Genomic DNA, 21,168 nt, shown 5'->3' on the forward strand with positions numbered 1-21,168 from the left:
GGCCCGTAGCTTCCTTAGGTCTCCAACTTGAACCGGGCTGATAAAACTTTCAGGCCTGTTTAAAACGTTCCTCTTTTAGTAGTCTTACACTATATATATATATATATATATATAGTTCGATCATAATGTTGTCTGAGTTTTTCTTTAATAAATAATAATATTAGTATGTAAGACGAAATGCATCTGTAGCAAGGATTTAATAGCATTGCTTACTATTGCGATTGCTTTTGTCTGTGAAACTTTTTATGACGTAACGATTTGAGTACAAATTGGTCTCCCCGTCCCCTCAGCCCGTAAAATAAACCAAAAATTGTACTTAATTAACAGATACATTAAAAATGACTGGAAAAGAATTAAAATATTAATTGATGAATCAGAAGTTTGTGCAATTCTTGGGCAACCCAGTGGCATGATCGACAAGAACGAGCTCAGCTTCTTTGCAGCTGATGACATCCTGCCTCAGCTTCGCCCCTGCGGCCTTCAACCCCTTGAGAGAGACTGCCTGGTTGAACAGGTTAAGCACCGGTAGCTTGGAAGCAGGGGGGAGCTTCCCAACCGGCAGGTGTCGGGTGAAGTCATCCCTCATCAAAGGCACCTCAAAGTCCTGCTTATTGTGCTTCACTACGTTGTCCTTGGCGCTAATGTGCGCACCGGGTTCCATGTGGTTGGTCGAGAAGCTGGCTTGGTTGGGGAAGTTTGGATACAGGCTGACGTAGCCTCTCAAGTACATCATGTCGATGAGGAACTTCTTCCATGAGGCTTGCCATCCGTTGGTCCTGGATTTTGGAATCTGAACTGGGTTTTGCTTGGCGTCCTCAGTGAACCTCGCGTTCATGTAGGCATAGAACTCCCTCCAGTGCTTTGGGAAGAACACTGCCCCCCAGCTGCAAGGGAGTTGGTGCAGATATGGTGTGTTTGGATGGATCTTCTTGAAGAAGTCAGTCGCGTTCCATTTGGGCCTCTCCTTCACCACTTCAACAAGCCGCGGCGTGTAGAGGGAGATGGACGACAGCTCTGGTAGGGAGACCTGGGGGTCATAGTGGTAGGCTAACAGTGCATACTTGATCCACAGGTAGTAGTAGGGGGAGACCTCAATGTCATCTTCTAGTAGTAGTCCGAAGTCATCGTTGTTTGACGGGTACCAGCTCTCGCTTACGGCCCGGATCAGGCCACCTTGGATTATGCGCCGGCGCAGAGTTTTGGGGCCGTGTGGCCATTCAAACGATCCGACAAGCTTAAGAGTCGCCTCGTCGACTTTGCTATCCATGTTGAAACTTATAGGAACTTCATCGCCTAGATAGTAGGCATTCTGTAGAGATCTGAGAAGTCTCTGTAGAGAGTTAGCACGGTTTTGAGTGATGATGTTCACAGAGAGCCGCATCCGATTCCAATCTGCCAAGAACAACAACCAAAAAAAAAAAAAAAAACTTTTTAACTTTATCTTGTAGGTGCAAAACTAAACAAAGGTAGGGGAATTAATATTAACGAATGGAGAAAAAAATTTACTTGGTAACGCCGTTGGTCGTAGATCAGCCATCCAGAGTACCTTAGGAATAGTAGACCTTGGCAAAAGAACCAGGTGGGATTGGTTGACGCTGCTCTCTGCAGCCATACTGAGAGCATTCTTCACATTTATATCAATGTCAGCAACTGTAATCAGCAAACTGGGGTTATGAATTTTGACTAGCCCTTTCATGCTGGAGTAGACGGTCTGTAGGAGCGGAACCTCCGATTTTGAGATGCCTGAGATTGCTCCGACGTCCAAATCGAAGATCTTGAAGCGCCTCTCCTTGCAAACAGTCTTGGGCCACTTGAGAAGAGCCGCCGCTTCTTCACAGGGGCAAAAGCTACCACCTGAGACAGCAATGTAGGCCTTCCTGCCTACGGTTCTGCGGAATTTGTCAAGAAGAGGGGCGAGGGCCTTAACTTCGTCAAGAGAATGAGCGTAGAAAAGAGCATCGATTTTCTGAGGGTACATTGCAGCCCACTGTGTGATGTAGCCAGTAGAGAGGGCCTTCCACCATTGATCATCTCTGACTTGAACAATATCCTTGAAGATCACTGTCGTCTCAGAGACATAAGCAAGTCGATGCTCACTATCTCCCCACGTTTCCTTGTCATATGGATCAACAGGTAGCACATATGACCCTGCGTTCCTGTACTTCTGAAGCTGATAGCTGCCATGACATGATATTGTACAAATTAAATTTGCAATGCAAATGAATTTGAACTGCTTACTTCCCAAAATATATATATATATATATATATATATATATATATATATATATATATATATATATATATATATATTTTACAACAAGAAAGGTTACCTGAGATGCAGATCTTCACCAGTCATAAATGTGAAGGGTGTTTCTATGAACAATGTCTTGACAAGGTCGGCAGATAGAAACCAGGAGCTTGACAAGAAATCCACCTGCACGATTCTTTCGATGGTGATATCATAAGCAGGATCAGGCAAATACAGTCCAGCCTCCTTGGATCTGAATTTTCTGTAACTAGGGAATGTGAAGTCCTTCTGCCTGAACGGCAAGATCCTTCCGATGCTACCCAATACGGAATTCTTGTACTTCTCGGTTCCTCCCACATGGGCCAAAATCTCCAGCATTTTCTTGCCAGGAATCATATCATCATCCAAAATATAAACAAAGTCTGACTCTGTCTGTAGGGCCATCTGAAATCTTCCATAGTACTTGAAATCATAGCTCGAGCTGATGAAGCTAATCCTCGAATGGTTGTAGCTGTCGACGATCCTTTTGAGGGACATCTCATTGGGGCTTCCGAAAGAAAGTACCCAAACATGGTGGAAAGGCAACGTCTGGTTGAGTAGTGAATCAAGTTGAGCACAAAGTGTTCTCCTCTTGAAATGGTTCAAGATCACAGTAATCTTTGGGATGCTAACGCTAGGACCACGTGAGCTCCACTTGGATTTGATCCGCATGAGCTCAGCAAGCGTCTCCGTCCCCGAGTTTTTCTTCTGAAATTCTAGCACTTCATCATAGAGCTCCCTCTTGAACCTGATCATCACTGCGTCCTCTGATTTCTTCTGTAAGAAATCGATCTTCTCGTGCTCGCACACCTCAAGAGGGGAAAGGAGGAGAGGGCTTTCTTGGAGGCTTGACATCATATGGGGCTGCTGTATAATGAAGTGTTTCCACTGCTGTGCAATCCGGGTGGCCCATGAGAAGTCTGGTTTCGTGCGTAGATCAACAGTGGGGCTCATGTAATACAAAAGAAACGTTGCATACATTGCAAACGCAAATTGAAGGAAGGTCAAGGCCGCAACCAACCGAGAAGGAGCGCTCTTGGGACTCCTCATCGACTTATTCGTTTTCCCAACAACATACTCATTGATCATCCCTTCCAACAACTCCCCACTCCTCATGCTTGGATTGCGAACTAAACCCATCATTGGAGGCTAATAACCCCGAGTTGATGGAGATTACCTGAATAAATTGAACACAAAAACAATGGAGTAATAGAAATTAAAATGAAAGATAACAAAATTAACTAGAGGAAGGAAAATCATAACTCAAATATGGATGTGGTGCAAAAATTAGAATAAAATTTAAAAAAAAATTGACCACAAACCACCCCTACTTTTATCTGTTCTGCAAACATAATGAGTTAGACATCAAAAGAAGGATAGAGCATTGCGTTTTATTGATTGAATGAGCAGTAAAATGACACAGAGAACATAACTGAAAATTTACTGAATAGCTCAGAAGAGGTAGACTACGAAATCGACACTAAACCTATGAATCATATGCTGCCAGAGTCTCCCCCCCCCATTGCATTGCATTGCAGAATAAACATGACAGAGTAGCTGCTTTTTAGTTATGTAAGTCAGTAATCCATTGAACAGTTTCCGAAACAGCAAAAACGTGAACGGCAAACTAAAAGAAAAGGAAAAGTGGCAAACGAAAGAATTACGAGAAACAAATGAGAAAGATGCAAATATGTGAAACAGAATGTGAACAATTAAAACAGCAATCAACCTTAATATATAAGCCAAAAGGCAAAAGAATCCTTTTGAATTCCCAGGAAAGTTGGTTAAACAAAATGTAGGTGTTGTTGACGTCTCTCTATCTGGGCTCCAAATTTAAAGGGCAGTTCACCAACTCGGAATACTGCCAACTAAACCCCTGGATTCTGTATAAACGGCTAGAACCCAAGATGAGATTACTCTCCTGGGGCCAAGTAGACCTCCAACTGAGGGAAGAATATCCAAAGAACATAAACGAACCCAGAAGGTGAAAGAGCTCAAAAGTAAACAAGGAGTTGATCACAATGGATGAGCTGGAATGGAGAAAGAAAGCTCAAAGCTCAAAGACCAAGAGACCACCCATATGAATGAGAGGGGCTCTTAAGGTGCAGTGGATCGTGTGCCCCATATTATATAGCTACGGGAACTTTAGATAATTTCTTTGCACAAATCACAAACAAGGACACGATTAGTGATATTATTTGAATTCCCTTTTCTTTTTTCTTTTTTCTTTTTCTTTTTTTGTCCTTAAAAAACGAAAAGAAAAGAAAGGTAGACAAAATTTGGGGAACGCCGGCCATGAAAGAAGAGTAAACGAGTAGAGATGGGTCGGTCACATGGGGTGAACTCCGAGTTTTCAAGAGGGGCAAAGGCGTTACCTTCACATCTTCGCATACATTTGCCCTCGGCCGACACCATTAAAAGCCGCTTTTGGAGGCGAGGAATAGGGAAAATATTACACAGAGAGAGAGAGAGAGACTAACGCGCACCTCCTCTTCCCTACTGTGTCTCTCTTACTCACGTATTGGGTAATGTGCCTCTCTCTCTCTCTCTCTCCCTCCCTCTCTATTTAATCCAACTCTTCTGTCTCAACTCCAATAATTCGCACAAGTTTCTTTAAAAAATGCCTTCTTCTTCTTCTTCTTCTTCTTCCTCTTTTCATCTTGAAATCGGAGTTACCCACCCCATAAAAAAAAAAGTACTGGCGTTTGAAGAATATTAGGTTGGAAGGAACTAGAATTCCAAATATAAGTAAATTGTTTATTTTGGAAGAGCTAACTACTAAAAAATAATTGCTGAACGTACGCGAGAATGCATTTTCATTATTGTCAGTTAAGTAAATAAAATATACAATGGATTAATTCGATTATAGAGTCAAACAGCAACAGGAGAAAGGAGTAAATAATTACCACAAGCAACACAAAGCTCGTATTATAGATGCTTGCTCCTGACAAGACCCCGATCCCAAGAAACGCTTAGATCACAAGTTCCAAGAAGAATTGGCAATGTCAACTCTCCTCGCCAACGAGAAGGAAAAGAAGAAGTAGGTTGCAGTATCTTTGTGTCTTAAAAATACAGAAAAGATGACAGGAGTAGGAATAGGAAAGCAAGCAATGAGGCTAATCTACCTACAACCGCAAGACCAGCGCCATTGATGGATCTGAGAGCTTATTTGGTGCTGCAATGCTGGAAAATGGTTCAATAGAGGTGGAGTCTCGTAGGGGCATATAAATAGTGCGTGCATCAAATAATCGATCGTTAGAATTTTAAGATGCTATCTTTGACTTGCAACCAATGTTACACAGTAAACATTAACAAATCCTTTTAATTTCTCTCTTGGTGCTCTCCATCTCTCTCTCTCTCTCTCTCTCTCATCTCTGTGAGGCAAAATGCGGCTTGCCAAACTTAGTAGGCAAGTTGGGAATGGTGGTGGCTCTGCTTGCTTGAGAGAGGGAGATTACTTTGAACTGGGTTTGGCTTCTTTTTGGGAAAGAGACAGGAAAAGTAGGCCTCTTGGAGCTATTACTACTTTACGGTCAACTAGTAGTTTAGGTGTCTTTCCATTGAAGTTGTAGATTGGATAGGATCAATGCCAGACAAAGTGGTGTCAGAACTCAACACATATTGTGTTGAAATTGACTGCAATCCACATCCAAAAAGAAATTAAAGGCTCCTAGTTTTCTTGGTGATTGGTTTATGAAATGGGTTTGATCAAAAGTTCGGTAAGGAGGGCCCATCCAATCCATTCTACCGAAAAGGTCAGCAATGTAGCTGCAGCCATGCACCAATATTATTACGTGCCATTAGGTCTCATGAGTGGGTGATCATATCGGTTATTAATTTTTAAATTAATCGAGCTTGAGCTTAGCTAGCGTGCAATACAAATTGTTATACCAAATCTATACTTGCACATATATATCATTCAGTATAAAGCTCGATCTTAGTTAGCGTTCAATAAGGCTTCACGTTTTAAATTTGTAAATCTAGAGATACATGCATATAGGCACATATATGTCATTCCGCTACCTAGTAGAGGAGATAACTCAAAACTCAAGTTAAAGATTTACTATTAGTAGCATCCATGCATCCCGGATGCAGACTAGTTTAATTATACGTCCAAATCTTATATAATATTTTTTTTTTAAAAAAAAAAGGATCTAGACTTGGAGTTGAGTTGATCATTTGTTAATTTTCACACCGTAGTCTTCGACCCACTTCGTTTTACTTTCTGTTTAAGTAACAATTAATAGCAATTCTGTGACAGCTATTTGTCGTTTCTTTATTCCATTAGTCTATGGCTAGTAAATCTTTAATGACTAACGCGTAAAGAAGAGGCATTAGGACGATCTTTGCCTAACATTATTTTTACACGTAGAATACTCGCTATATAATGATACGTTGACCTAACTTTGCCAATATATAACGAGCACTTCAAGTGTACCCACCTTTCACTGAACAAACGGGTCCCACATAAATCGGGTGATTAAAAAAAAAAAAGTCACCAAAAGATTCGTGGTTGCTTGGTCAGTAGCTGCATCCGCTCCGGTCTCCACCTTAGAAATTTTAGTTAGGGTTAGAGATTTCGAACTAAGGTAAAAGTATATATTTTGATAAAACCACAGATCTCGAAGCTGGCAGATTGATTCTAAGTCAATAAGTGACTCGCTTTAATTTAACCCTAATTAATCTGTATATACATATATAGGGCCGTAAGTGACAACTCTCTTGACGTACGTTACGTAGGCCAGGCCTTGTTTAACTTATCCGACGACGAAGTGGTCTCCTTTTAGGATCAAGTTGAGAACGGAGGGTGATCAAGTTGGGCCAAAATGGAGAGGACCTAATTACCTCTCTCGTGATACTCGTCAACCTCGAATCGAAAAGTCAACACCTTGACCTTGAGACAGGACACACAATAATGTATGGCTTTATCGCCCATTTCGCCATTAATTAGTACGTGTAAATATCATCAAAGGTAATATGTATACATATGAGAGAGAGAGAGAGAGAGAGAGAGAGAGAGAGAGAGAGAGGGAGAGAGAGATGGGTAGCAACTAGCATGTGCATCGCCTATATACATGCTTGCATCTTAATTAATTTTAGTCCGACTACTGAGCCATGCATGCAATTAAGTGAATTAAATGTGAAGGAAATTGTTGATCTCCCTTGGATTCTCGCGTACCTAAAGTTAGTTCATTAGGAAGCAAAGCATGTGGGTGGAGGATTCTCACCTCTAGATCGATTCTTGCTTATTATTAGCTAGGTTGTACTTGCATGTATGTAGAATTCTCTAGTGTTCACACACTACCCTCCCAACTTTTTCCTTCTGTTCTGTAATCAAATCTAGTTCCGTCCTTGGAGTTAGGCACCATTTTAGGCAAATTTTCTGGCACTACGAGACCACTTACTATGGCTGAGATAAGTTGAAGCCTAAAACCAGATGGCCTGCAGCTCACACTAGCCATATTGTTTTTGGGTGCTAAACATAATTTCACAGGCAATCATGACAGTCGAGACCAACAAAAAGTAGGAACTACGCAATATCAATATGTTGAGAAGCAACAACCCTGTGCAGTTTTGTTGAAATGACGGAGATGAATCATAACCAAGAAAAAGTATAAGAGTTGTTAACATTCATTCAGCAATAAGAGATGCAGATTTCACAGAGGAATCCCACTAATCGTTCATCTGAGCAAAAGACTATTAAGGATGAAAAGATTACCTTAATGCATGTTAGCGAATAGCCTGTCAAACAAGAGAATATATAACCAAACATCGTGTAAAATAAGAGAATATGGTTTTCCTCCCACGTCACAAAAATATAAAATTTCTTTATTGTCTATCCAGCAAGCATGCTGCAATAAATCACAAAGTAAATCATTCACAAAAATAACAGCTTAAAGCTGGCTTTCATCCAATACACAACCTCATCAGAAACCTGAATAATTCAGGCGTGCCTTCTGATACAACAATGGAAGTTGTAGCTTTGGAAGGATTACAATGGATCAATAGACTCATATATCGATGGATACATCCAGGCCCAAATCAGATAGAAAGACTATACCATTCTGAAAATGAAATGTGCTGAAGCACATCGGAACAGAAACAAAATCCTAATAGTGGTTTACTCCTCTTATTATAAACTTTTTCTTCTTTGGAAGGTCAGGTCACCTGTAACCACCTCCATACTGCTGCTGTGGACCATAACCAGTGCCCATCATTGGATTGTAGCCAACACCAGGAGGCATTGCAGGTCCAGCAGGGGGCATTCCCATGGAAGGCCTCATAGGCATTCCCTGACCCATGCCCATGTTCATCCCCATACCCATGCTCATTGGCTGATTCATGTTTCCACCATAGCCACTCATCCCCATGCCAGCACCCCCACCCATCCCCATCCCCATCCCCGGACCGCCACCCATCCCCATTCCCATCCCCATCCCCATTCCCATACCCATGCCAGAACCGATTATAGGGTTTGGAGGAGGTGCTAGGCCACCTGAACCAGCACGACCAATGCCAGATCCAGCACCCATGGCTTTGCCCATGGTAATGGTAGATGTCACAGGAGTTGCGGAGCTTTTCTTCTCTTCTCTCTTCTCCTTCCGATTGATAGAATCAAAGTCAATTCCAATATCAGCATGTGGATTGATTTTAGCTGTAGATTATGCCAATATCAAAGAGTCAGTAACAATACCGCCACAGAAGCCTCACCAACTAACTTGGCGAAAATTTCCAGGAACTGACAATGAAACAATAGAAGTGACACTGAAAAGGAGAATTGCAAGCAAGCAGAAGCAGAGAACACTTACGCCCAGAAATGTTTAGATTTACTAGACCCCGGTTCAACGTATCTGCCCAGACCGTCGACTTCGTCTCAAACTTCTTCGCTGGATGAGTTTTTACTGCTTGAAGAGCTGAAATAGCAACTGGTTCTGAGAGAGGAGGATCTGATGACCCCATCTGCGAGAGGAGATTTAGACTTGATGCCTGCATGTTTGTTGGGGCAACAGGTTGAGCTGCCTGCAGAGATGCTGGAGTTGCTTGTGGAGGTAGTGAAGCCGATAACCCTGACTGAGGTAGAAAGCTTGAATGCACTGTCAGCAAATTTGGAGGCACTGCCGGTTGAGCTGCCTGCAAAGCAGCTGGAGCTGCTTGTGGAGCTAGTGGAGCCGGTGGCCCTGACTGAAGAAGAAAGCTTGAATTTACTGTCTGAAAATTTTGAGGTACTGCAGGTTGAGCTGCCTGCCAAGCAGCTGGAGTTGCTTGTGGAGCTAGTGGAGCTGGTAGCCCTGGCTGAGCAAGAAAGGTTGACTGCACCGTCTGCAAATTTTGAGGTACTGCATGGTGAGCTGCCTGAGAAGGAACGAAGGTTGCTGATCCTGCCTGAGGAAGTGTTGCGGGAATATCAGTACTAGGCTGTGCTGCAAGCATCTCTGGGGCCAAAAATTTGTGGCTTGCAAAAGAATCTTGTTGGGCACTTGGAATGCCTGGAGTATAAGTAAGATCACCAAGGGCATCCCCAAAATCAAAGCTTGTTGCATTCTCCATTTTGGGAGCCAAAGGTGGAAGAGGTTCAGCACCTCCACTTGAACCAGGGAAGGAACTGACGGGTGCATAATTTGATTGAGCTGGAATATTTTCCTGAGGTATGGCTTTAAAAGGAGGATCCCCAAAAGGATTCTCACTGGACTGCAAGGCAAAAAGAAAAAATTCAAGCTTGCTTGACAAGAGAAGAGTACCAAAAAACAAGATGTTGTTAAATATGGTTCTCTCTCAATGAAATATAAATGGAAAGTCAATTTCTCCTTTGTATATATATAAGAAGGAAAGTAAAAAAAATGTTGCTAGATAGGGATGGCATGTATTAATAAAAATGATAAAGCCCTGGGTAACATCTAATTTGTTTTTCCTACAACTTCTAATGAAGTCTAAAACACATAAATGTCTTTCTAGAATGGCCAACCATACCTGGCTAAATATGGTGGGGGTTGATGACAGAGCCGCAAAACTGTTTGCCTCAAAGCCTGAATTTGCAGGAAGGTCAGCCTCAATGGTGGTGCCAGTAGTCACAGGCATCAGAGCCAATGCATTAGTTGGATCAGATGATGGTAGAGATCCAAATAAGTCCATCTCCAAACTACTGGTAGCAGGGGAGGCAGCTGGTCCAGATGGCAAAACATAATTAATTCAGTGGACTCCTATGTTTAAGAGCTACCAATAGCATGACTGACAAGGCTACTAAACTAACCAAATTCATGCATGCATCAGATGCTTTTTTACCACTAACCAGCTAATCATCAATCAGTCCTCCCAATCTTATTATAGCCCTTCTGGGAGCTTACTGATTATTTACATCAAGGGTTTTGTTTGATATAACAGACTTCAGATTTCATTCAAATAAACTTCATTATTACCTCCTCCTCTCTCGGTTTTATGATACATAACAAGCAGCATTTCATAGTCACATGATATTTGCTGGACATGTGTGTACTTTCTAAATCAGGCTTCCGTAACTGAAACTTACCGGTGCAATTCCTCTGGTCCATACAATATACTATTTTGGCCTTGTATCCTCCCCAGTTCCATACATCCATTGTCAACTTATCTACCAGATTATATTACTAACTTAGACTACTGTATCACCCACATTATAAAATATAGAACCTGTTTAGTTCTTTAAGATGGCAAACAATTGAATTTTTCAACAAGCCATCGTGAGTATGTACTACCAGTCAAACAAGAGCAATGTAAAAGAAACAAAGATGGAGATAATCAATTTATGAATATCATAACCAAGAGAAATTTTGTGCAAATTTCAATAAGCATGTGCCTATCAGCAGTCAAGAATCGACAGCCAACGCAACAAAACTAATACAGAGATTTTTGAGAATGTGGTGACCAAACATTATAACATTTACAGAGTGGAATGTTGGATTTTCATTCTATTGCACAGAAGATGAGTGCTGCATTAAAGTAGACAATCAACCTTACTGTACATAGTTCTTAGATTTTTCTTGGGCTGACATGCAAGTGATAGTTCAAGCACTCCCAATCAAATAAAAATAAGGAAGTGCATGTAGCAACAAACATTACAAACATAGAACTAAAGGTCTTCAAATATCTTTTTCTGCACCATTAACCTTCACCAACTCACTGACCACTTGATGATAGGTTTCTCAAAACAGCTCGTGCATTACTGAAACTTTTATTATAGCTGTTGTTTTGCAATATGCTAGCCACAGTTTTCATCTCACTCTCATTTTAGGACTAGTCCTAGCATTGTTTCTTTAATTCTTACTATAATAAGCAACAGGTCAGCCGATATGCAGACCCTTAAGGCATGCCTTTTAACGTCAATATCTCAATTTAGAACAAATCCCCTAGATTCATAAGAAAACAGATGAAAAAAAAACTACAGAATTACATAAATCTAAACCTGAGATATTTCTTAACAAATAAATGCTGGAAAAACTAGATTACGCAATACCTGAAAAAGAACCACGTGGATCAAATTCATCAAAACCATCGACCTCCCTATTTTGACTTGGTGCAGAATCTTGAGAAATATCAGTTACAACATTGTCTGAGACTTGTACTGTGGTACCCAAAGTAGAGTTTGATTGAGGTGCAGTGGGTGAAGAGGCCTTTGGTGCAGCTGGTGACCCATTCACTCCATTTCTTAAAATTGAAGATTTTGTCAGAAAAAGACAATTTGCAAAATCCTTGATCCAAGCATCTGCAAGGAGATGATAGTGTATTACCTCTCTTCAGGTGAGCGAATTTGAGCATCTCGTATGGCTTCTTCATAGCTAGGTGGGCCACCTACATTCTGTTCTGAAAGCTTACGCTCGGGTCTCCTGCTAATAGAGTTGTATGTGTTAACCAAAGTAAGAGATGTAGCTGCAATTGTGCACAAAGAACTTTGACTTGTTCAGAAACGAAACAATTAATGCTAACAAGGAAGGTCAATAATCGTGAATTTCACCTTCCATCCACAGAAGACTCATCAACTCTCCCACCACCACTTCTGCAACAAAGAGGGCAGTAAATTTCTAGGTAAACTTCAGAAAATAGATTAGTTGCAAATTTCTTTCAAGACGTATACTGTAAGGTGTTCTTAATTGTATAAATTTGTATCTACTAAACTAGAAAAAGGAAGAACACAATGATGTAAAATGTCCAAATATGGGATAAAATGCTATGCCTCATGATCTACAATTGCATTTCAACATCTAGTTAAGACATATAATGTAATGAAATAAAGGGATTTTCTTTGGCACAAAAGAAAATTTGCAGATGTAGCAGGAATGTTCACATACCGAGACGAGTACCGGTCGTCATCATCATAGGAACGGTCCTTCTCTCTATCATAACTCCTATTTCTGGATCCATATGAATAATCATCGTTGCCTCGAGCTTCATCGTCTCTATAGTTGTCTCTTCCATAACGTTCATCAGACTCCTTACCATAACGATCTCCATCTCTACTATGTGAATCTCCATATCTGCCATATCTATCATCATCCTTGTATCCCCACTCTCTTTCCCTTCCATATCTATCATCATCCCTATTACCAGAACGACCTTCGTAGCGATCATCATCATAACGGTCACCATAGCCTCCTGCACCAGAATAAGAACTAGGCCTATTTGTTCCACCAGTTGAATTAGTACTGCGATACCTATAGAACAACACAACATTACTATAAAAACATAGTTATCTATGTCTAAAATTATGTAATAATTTCTTTCTACTCCAAATAGATGCTTACTTATCTCTATTAGCAAGGGCTTTCTGCCTAATTTCCTGCACTCTTTCTTTATCATTAACAAGGCCAACAAGGGACTGAGATTTCCTTCTGACGTTGCTCCCCTGATCCCTACCGCTAGAATCTATGTATTGGAAGTCAGATAATGTCTGGCAAATGCAACATAATCTCAAGTCACATAAAGTACATATGGCAATCATAGTAACCTACATCACTAGCAAATTGATGCAGATATAAAATTATAGTAAAGAGTATTATAAGCAAAAAGAAAGCCAATGGTACCGATATCTGATAAGCATGCTCCCTGATATCATCAATGACTCGCTCGGTTCCATGTGCAACTAGGTAATCCAGAACAGTCAATGCCTAGAGAAGGCAGAATGAATCATCAGATAGCAGTCGTAGTGACAATAGGAATTAGAAATATGCTGAAACAGGCCTTCCTAAGAGGATCAGTTAATAAACTTTGAATGAGTGTTGCATGAAAGATACAACATTCCAAAATGGCATTCAAAGCAGCACCTTGTAAACATGACGCCAGTTTTTGCCAGTATCATTTATCCTCTTCCAAATGACGTTCATAATCATCTGGTACTCATGACTGCACATTTGTTTAATACATCAATACCAAATAATAGAGTGAGTAATGGTAAGAAAAATGAGCTGTAAGTTTACTAGTTCCGAGTTGCTTGTGCAATGTCTGCCAAAATTGCTCCATGTGGTCCCCAGGGCTCATTGCTTGTGGCATCAAGAATCTAACAGAGAGCACCCACAAAAGAAAAAAGATTGTAAAAAAAGTTCACTGTCCCACATTCATTCAATTAATAAAATTATCACAGAAGTATAAAGAGTGCAACATTGACAGCTAGGAATAGAACAAAGAAACCCAGAAATTAAAATTAAGAAAGAAAAAAAAGCTAAACAATATACCTTCTGCTCTATACCAGGAACCTTCAGAACTTTTTTGTTGACCTCTCTCTTTCTGCATCACATTGAAACAACTTACAGTAGGTCCTTATGCCGTGACCAAAATTTTATTATGTATATATATATATACAATTGCCATTGAAAGAAGAAACATAAATCTGAGAGAAGTTCATACAGGTCACGGACTGTTTGATCAAATGCTTTCTTCATTATTCTCAAACCCGTGCAATCTCCTGTTCAAGGACTACCTCTTTAACAAATATGGAACAGGCCTGCGCATATACATATTCATGAGAAAAAACAACAACAGATACCATTGAGCAACCTTATGAGGTCCTCCCACTAGGCACATTCAAAGGGAAACCACTAAGGCAATTACTGTTACTTTCTCTTTTGGGGAATATATATTACTTCATCATTGAGAAAGAGCTCAATTACCAACCACTTCTGGAAGAGAGATCAATAGGAAATATTGGTCGACACTGAAGAGAAGGACTGAGCATATTGAGATGCTTGAATTCCCCACATAGGAAATAAGAGTGCAAAAACATATTTAAGTATGTCCAGGTTAAAACCTAAATAAAGATAGTAAGTACAAATAAATACAGGAAAAAAAAGATATCCAATTATTACCCTTCATAAAGTAGTCACAAAAGCCAAAAAAGTGTAATCTACAATTCTATATGGAAGGGTGGGACGATAAAATAACTAATGCATGAACTACATAAATAAAACTTCAAACTTGAAGTAAGATGCTAAAGAAAACAGAGGTCCATGCATTACAACACAAGGAAGGAGAGAGAGAGAGAGAGAGAGAGAGAGAGAGAGAGAGACATATAAGTTACGTTTTGTGATGAAATGTTAAAAAAGAAGTGTTTCAGAGTTGCTATTATCCTTTCACTTTCATGTCTCCAAGTGCCATTTCTGCCCTGTCTGGATGACAGAATAGCAAACTCTATCATACAGAGAACGCAATGAAGAATAAAGAGAAAACTGAATACCATATACCTACTGAAAACGGAAAAGAAAACTTCTGAAATTTAGTGTATATTGGTAGTCTTCGAGGAACACCTCTTATTAACATGTGAGAAGTCGAAGTCACCCACAACACGGCCTGACAAGAAGAAACCAGCAGTTTCCAACAAAATTGCACAGTCTAAAACTATCACTAGTGGAAAAAACGCGGAAATACCAGCAACAATCCAATAGAAAATGTATCCCGACCTAGCAAAATTTATTAAAAAGAGTAACAAGAAAATAATAGGAATTACTAAAATTCTTCGCAAGATTCGGATCCATTCGGTTCGGGAAGATAAACAAAGAAAAGCCAACCAAAATTTGAATCACTTGGTGGGAAATGAGGTCAACGTCCTTAAAATCTCAAATCGGGGCAACCAATCGAACACCTTCAGCTAGATATCCAAATCCCTTTTCCAGATAATAGATAACGAAATGCGATATCAGCTACTCAACAACGAACATCTATCTAACTACGCCGAGATGCAAGTAGCATCTTCCTCATCACAGCATCACAAAAAATCCATAGTGAGATCTAGATAATACAGCATCTAGATCAGATCCGATCTCGACAAGAGAGGTAAATCTTTGGGGGAGAGGAATCAAACTAACCTAATAAGATATCAGATCCAGTCTGGCCTCGTGGATCGATCGATTCGGGAATGGGTTAGGGATCGAAGAGACCACCGAGGTACGGGGACGAGCTCCCCAGCCGACGAATCCGTAGGGTCTGGGGCCGCTTGGCGTTAAAGGAACGAACGAGGGGGTGACCTCTCTCTCTCTCTCCTTCCCCCTGTTTAGAGAATAATAATTAGTCGATGGGAAAAAGAAGAGAAAGGTGTAGAACGTACACGTGTCAGTCAGGAGGAATGGAAATTAGATTCTTGTGTCAATAAATTTCGGAGCTTTGTAGAAAAAACTCCGGTTTGAGCATAAATAGAACCCCAAGCTTGCTAATTTTCACAACAATGGTCAATGGCATTGGCAGAGCATCGTATCTCCTCTCTGTTTATCCTCCGCATGAACTAACCGTTAAGTTCTGCATTATAATAGATTAAGGAAATACTATTTTAAATTTATAATTAAACAGTAAATTATCTATTAAAAATATTATTTAAATTAAGTCTAATTATTATTATACCTTTGATTTAGTTAAAATTATTTTTATAAATTTTCGGCTCTCCTATCTTCATTATTCACTCAAAATAAGCCAAGTATGTCATTCATAAAAATGAGTGCACTTTAATTTAAATTTATATATTAAAATAAATGTACCTAGTTAATTTACAGATCTCTTTTGTATTTTTATCTTAATTTTATAACTAAACATTAAATTACCCTACTCTGTACTAGGGAGGTACAATAAATCTGAATAGTGTTTCTAGTCTTGAGCATGAATAATTTGAGGATTGATTATAAATTTAGAGTAGTATCTCTTAATATAGATAGATAGGAAAAAAAAAAAAAAAAAAAAAAAAAAAAAAAAAAATATATATATATATATATATATATATATATATATATACTCTAAAGGTGCTTAGTCTGCATCACCAAAAAGCTTTTTTTTCTATTCCTTTCTTTATCAAGGGGTTATAACCACAGTAATTATGTACGTAATTATGATGGAAGAGCTTAGAAATCAAGCAAGTTAGTAGAAATCTTCGACTCTCAGACAACAGTAAGGATGAAGGTAGTTTGGGCATTTGACCTTGAGAAAATGTGTAAGGAAAAGTTGATCATTGGAAAATTAAATTTGAGATTAAGATGTGTTCTCGGGGCAAGTTTTGCTGTAAGAGAATTGTGTTGGATGACCCAGTTAATTCTTTTTGTCAATCCCGTGTTTGAAGCCTGGTTGGGTTTAATTAGCACATCATGGAAGACCATTTAGAGGGAAGAGAAATGTGGTAACAAATAACTTTTATAATGGCAATGGAAAGTGCAATCAAACAACGGTATGAGATCACACTTTTAACACATGTAAGAACTATGAAAAGGAATTGTCTACTATTCCTTCACAAGTTAGTTTTAGGCCTCTGCTATCAGAAAACAGATGACCAACCCATTGATCTCAAGAAAGAGTAGATGGAGATTTACACAATTAGGCCCTTTGTGATAATTTACAAAACTTAGAACCCGAAGCATTTCCTCGTAGAAGAGAGCTCTGGCCTTTCAACTGGACCTCCCACTTTGCCAACATGTACTTCAACTACCTGTGCCTCCTAAACCCTGAGTATACCACTCTTACCCACTACCTAGAGATCTCAATTTTGGAGGAGTATCCTAGCTGCTCCATCTCCCAGTTGAGCTTCGAAGCAACTCTTTCATGGCGAGGAAAATACTCCTAAATATATAAACAAGATGTCAGTGCAGTTGAATGGGTGTTTACAATTTTTTTGCAATGAAGAAGATGGAGAGTTTCTCAGTTTGTTTGGACTGCATAAAAGTATGTTGTGAGTTATGTAACTACCTCTAATTTCTTCACCAATTCCTTTGCTGTTGGAGCAGACACAATGATATGGCGGGAACTAGGACTAATGAAACCTTCCTCTACAGCTTTGTCGATGAAAGATAGCAATGAGTTGTAGTATCCATCAACATTTAGCAATCCAACCTGTAAACTCATAAATATCAGAGATTCGTTCATTGTGCTGCCTAATTTGAAATTCAAGTCTCAAAACATATCAGTTAATGAACGTTTAGCATTCGTGCAAGGTTGATTGCCCATAACACAAGAAAAGTAGGACTCAAATATTTAATCATGTTTTTACAAAGCCAAATTTGCTTACTTAAATATATAATGTAACGTAAATTGAAAAAAAGGAAGTTGTAAAATGCTCCATCAAAATAAAGAAAAGAAATTGAAAAATGAAAAGAGTATCAGATCAAGGCAGATAGATTAGAATCGATTTTAATTCTTTTGGTGTCTCATGCGGTTGTGAGGTAATATGAATCAGTCAACTAGGCCTAGCAATAGTAACGAATTGATGGACAGGAACTGGTTATCGAATTGAAAGGGAAAACATTCCATCCTGGAACTCTGGAAGTGGAATTCATCTTGCACAAAGTACAATCAACCTCACATACACAATCTAAGAGCATTTAAGACCAAGATAAGTTTCTCTACTATATCGAATTTATCTGCCCATAATTGCACAATCTACTTGAAAGAATACATTATGCTTTTCAATTGCAGTTCTGACATATAAATTAGTAGTAATTCAATGATTTTAATGCGACAGTAATGATAATAAATGATGGCATCATGAACTGAAATGAGATAAAGCAGGTTGTTACCGGCTTATCATGAATGCCTAGTTGAGCCCATGTTATCACTTCAAGCAGCTCTTCAAGTGTCCCATATCCTCCTGATTAAGAATCTCCATGAGTTGCGAAATGAAAAAAAAAATGCTATTATATATATGAAGAGAAAAATGGTTTCTCCAATAAGCTCTGAGGTCTTGATTTTATTTTTAGCAGAGCATCAGTTGCTCTGTTCCTTTTGACTGGAAATATTTGCATTCTTTGAAAACTAAAGAAGTGTATCTTTTTCCTTGGATTTTACAAGGACTGCAAGTCAGATGTCTAATTGTGGTCAATAGTATAAAACTGAGTTAAGAAATCCAAGGGACAGTAAATCTGAGTCAACAATAGTAATAATTGGTCCCCTCCCAATTTTGATTTCAGAACAGCAATCTGAGATGCTCAATCATGAGTATACTGGTCTTCTTAACTATATTCTGATAAAAGGAAAGAAGGATATCTGAAATCTACTCTGTTAGGGAGGATTCGCATTCTTTTTTCTCTGATTTGCCTAGGAACGAAAGTGATAGGCAACAAAAATCTGCAGGTCGTACACTAACCAGGCAAGGCAATAAAGGCATCTGAACGTCTGGCCATTTCTGCCTTCCTTTGGTGCATATCTGCGACTGCCTTAACTTCTCCTACGGTCTCTCCAGTTATCTGCAATATGAGAACCAAGAGAGACCCAAAACATTAAAGACCATTGCAAGAAGTACCCTGGTGCCTGTTTGGTTGTATGGTATAATGCATGAGAATCCTATTGGTTGCAACCTGTGCAAACATACAATCATAAAAGGGAACGTACTGAGATGCAATGACGGGCGATAGGGCAAGAAAAGACCTATTCACTAGTCTATGTTTTAGGTTAATAAGAGATGTAAATGACACATATGTAGGATAGGAAACACATTGCTTTAAAAGAGTAAGTCAAATAGAAAAGATAAATAGATTCTTCTCTCCCTATTATATTTGAAAACCCAAAGACTCTTGTGCTACAAGAAGAAAATGGATCACTGAAAACTCCGAGGAAACCAAGTAACGTACTCAAGCATCTCAATCATGGATGCAGAAGCTAGCAAATTTCCCATGGAAACTCCTGTTATATAATTTTAGTGCACAGAGAGAAAAAAGAGAGGAAAGGAAGCTACTTTGAAGTTCCAAGAAAATGGTTATATTCAACATGAGAATTTGGGCGAAAACTAATGAACTGAAAGAGAATAAAATGAAAAAAAAAAATTGAAAAAAGATTTTTTTTTTTTTTTGGGTGTAACATGAAAACGAAAAAGAAAAAGAAAACTTAGTTATAGCAGACGTACCTCTCGAGGCATCAGAGTTTTGGGAATAACACTGCATCAAGCAACAGTAACGTGACAAAATTAGCTGCTGAACAACAGCACAATATTTAACTCGCTACCGCTGGTCTTTCCTTTTCGACAGAAAGACAATAGATAGCCATATACAAAAGAAATAACATACTACATATTGCATACCCAATGACATGCCTTCCACCTTCATGAACAGCTTGGGAAACCAGACCCATCAAACCTACACTTCCCCCTCCATACACTAGATCAATGTTGCTTGACACCTGACACAAGATGAGCCATTCAGCATTAAGGAAGCAGCATGAAAATACATCATAAAAATAAAAAGTCTGAAATGGTTCAGTTGACGTGTTCTGAGTCATGAACAGTCACAAAGGTGCATTGCTTCTGGTCATCTTATAGAATACCAGAGAAGCAGAATCCTTAAATGAGCCACATGAATTATTTTATATGGTTTTGCAGATAGAAAGTTAAAACCAGGCCACTGTGTTATAATAGTTTTTGTAGCTGACATGGGCCAGGATTAATGTCAGTTCAGAATTCGGAGAACATGTAGAAATTGTGAAACTGAAAATTGAGGAAAGGATAGAAAGATAAAAGAGCAGTTCTGCTGTCCTATCATAACATGGAGACTAATAACAGCAGGTTGAAATGAAAAACCTAACGACTAGTAACTCAAGGTGTTCACAGATCAGACGGAATATCCAAATTCTAGTAGTACTATATAAAAAAACCATACGGAGGCATCAGGATTGTCTCACTTATGATGATCAGCTACTAGTTTTTAGAAATTACATTTAGCTAGACACATGTTACTCCCCCTAAGATATTAGAGAGAGAAAGAGAGAGAGATTCCAAGAAGTAGAAAGAGCAGAACGTGTGACAAATTATATCAAATTAAATAGAGAAAGGACAACAAGGATAAGAAACCTCATCAGAGAAAAGCACTCACTATAACTCACAACAGCTGATGACCTACCTAAGCATCTAAAGGTAGGATTTTTAATGAAGACTCATATAAGAAAAACTCTTCAGAAGAGCAAAGAAGGAAAAGGATGGTAAAATGCAAAAAAATAAAAATAAAAATCATACCAATTCCTTGCCAAGCTCCACTGCAGCTTCTTGGTAGCTTCTCTTCTTCCCTTGGCTACTGCCGCAGAACACACATATCCTTTTGAACCTGGATTGTCCCACCTCCTGCTCCCCCTCCATCTGAGAAGAACACTCTCTATTCCCCTTCCTCCTACTCTCCCTGTCTCTGTTCTCCTTGCACTTACACAAGTGACATTGGTCCAACACAAACATCCACAATGCCTTGACCACTTTTTAGTGCGCCCTCCGCCTTCCCTATATACAAAAAGCGAACGCGCACGTGCTAACGACCACACACGCATCACTGGAATGGGTGCATATTAAATGGTTGGCATTGGGCTCCAAAAGGAGGGGCCCAGCTGTTCCCTCCTTTACTGGTTAATCACTGCTCTCGATTGCAACCGGATGTCTATAACACGAGCTGGGAATGCTAGAAAAGTTACTAATATTT

The 21,168-nt window shown here is 39.4% G+C and overlaps 3 protein-coding genes across 6 annotated transcripts; all 3 read right to left on the reverse strand.

The window, feature by feature from the left end:
- Positions 1-193: 193 nt before the first annotated feature.
- On the reverse strand, positions 194-5,647 carry LOC140800660 (uncharacterized). 3 transcript variants are annotated; one of them, XM_073155426.1, is made up of 5 exons: positions 5,413-5,646; positions 5,194-5,258; positions 2,331-3,464; positions 1,507-2,177; positions 194-1,392 (listed from the first exon to the last, which is right to left on the reverse strand). In XM_073155426.1, exons 3-5 carry the CDS (start codon positions 3,428-3,430, stop codon positions 374-376), a joined length of 2,790 nt encoding a protein of 929 aa, XP_073011527.1. In that variant the 5' UTR covers positions 3,431-3,464; positions 5,194-5,258; positions 5,413-5,646; the 3' UTR covers positions 194-373. The 3 variants fall into 3 exon arrangements, with proteins under 3 accessions (XP_073011527.1, XP_073011529.1, XP_073011528.1); XM_073155428.1 differs by lacking the exon at positions 5,194-5,258 and having other exon boundaries at positions 5,413-5,647; XM_073155427.1 differs by lacking the exons at positions 5,194-5,258; positions 5,413-5,646 and adding an exon at positions 4,017-4,513.
- A 2,448-nt stretch (positions 5,648-8,095) lies between these two features.
- On the reverse strand, positions 8,096-15,799 carry LOC140800773 (clathrin interactor EPSIN 2-like). Of its 2 annotated transcripts, none has more exons than XM_073155611.1 (14): positions 15,613-15,799; positions 14,159-14,255; positions 13,987-14,038; positions 13,732-13,811; positions 13,579-13,657; positions 13,339-13,422; positions 13,060-13,205; positions 12,607-12,969; positions 12,273-12,314; positions 12,049-12,144; positions 11,775-11,965; positions 10,256-10,446; positions 9,097-9,976; positions 8,096-8,942 (listed from the first exon to the last, which is right to left on the reverse strand). In XM_073155611.1, the coding sequence occupies exons 2-14, from the start codon at positions 14,191-14,193 to the stop codon at positions 8,452-8,454; spliced, it is 2,730 nt and encodes a 909-aa protein (XP_073011712.1). In that variant the 5' UTR covers positions 14,194-14,255; positions 15,613-15,799; the 3' UTR covers positions 8,096-8,451. The 2 variants fall into 2 exon arrangements, with proteins under 2 accessions (XP_073011712.1, XP_073011713.1); XM_073155612.1 differs by having other exon boundaries at positions 12,049-12,187.
- Positions 15,800-16,900: 1,101 nt separating this feature from the next.
- LOC140800775 (cytokinin riboside 5'-monophosphate phosphoribohydrolase LOG1-like) lies at positions 16,901-21,013 on the reverse strand. Its single transcript, XM_073155614.1, has 7 exons — positions 20,718-21,013; positions 19,791-19,888; positions 19,617-19,647; positions 18,861-18,960; positions 18,295-18,365; positions 17,468-17,611; positions 16,901-17,341 (listed from the first exon to the last, which is right to left on the reverse strand). The coding sequence occupies exons 1-7, from the start codon at positions 20,928-20,930 to the stop codon at positions 17,249-17,251; spliced, it is 750 nt and encodes a 249-aa protein (XP_073011715.1). The 5' UTR covers positions 20,931-21,013; the 3' UTR covers positions 16,901-17,248.
- Positions 21,014-21,168: the final 155 nt, after the last annotated feature.

Source organism: Typha latifolia, chromosome 14, assembly GCF_019914945.1.
Source record: "Typha latifolia isolate L0001 chromosome 14, TyphaL0001v2, whole genome shotgun sequence".
Lineage (NCBI taxonomy): Eukaryota > Viridiplantae > Streptophyta > Magnoliopsida > Poales > Typhaceae > Typha > Typha latifolia.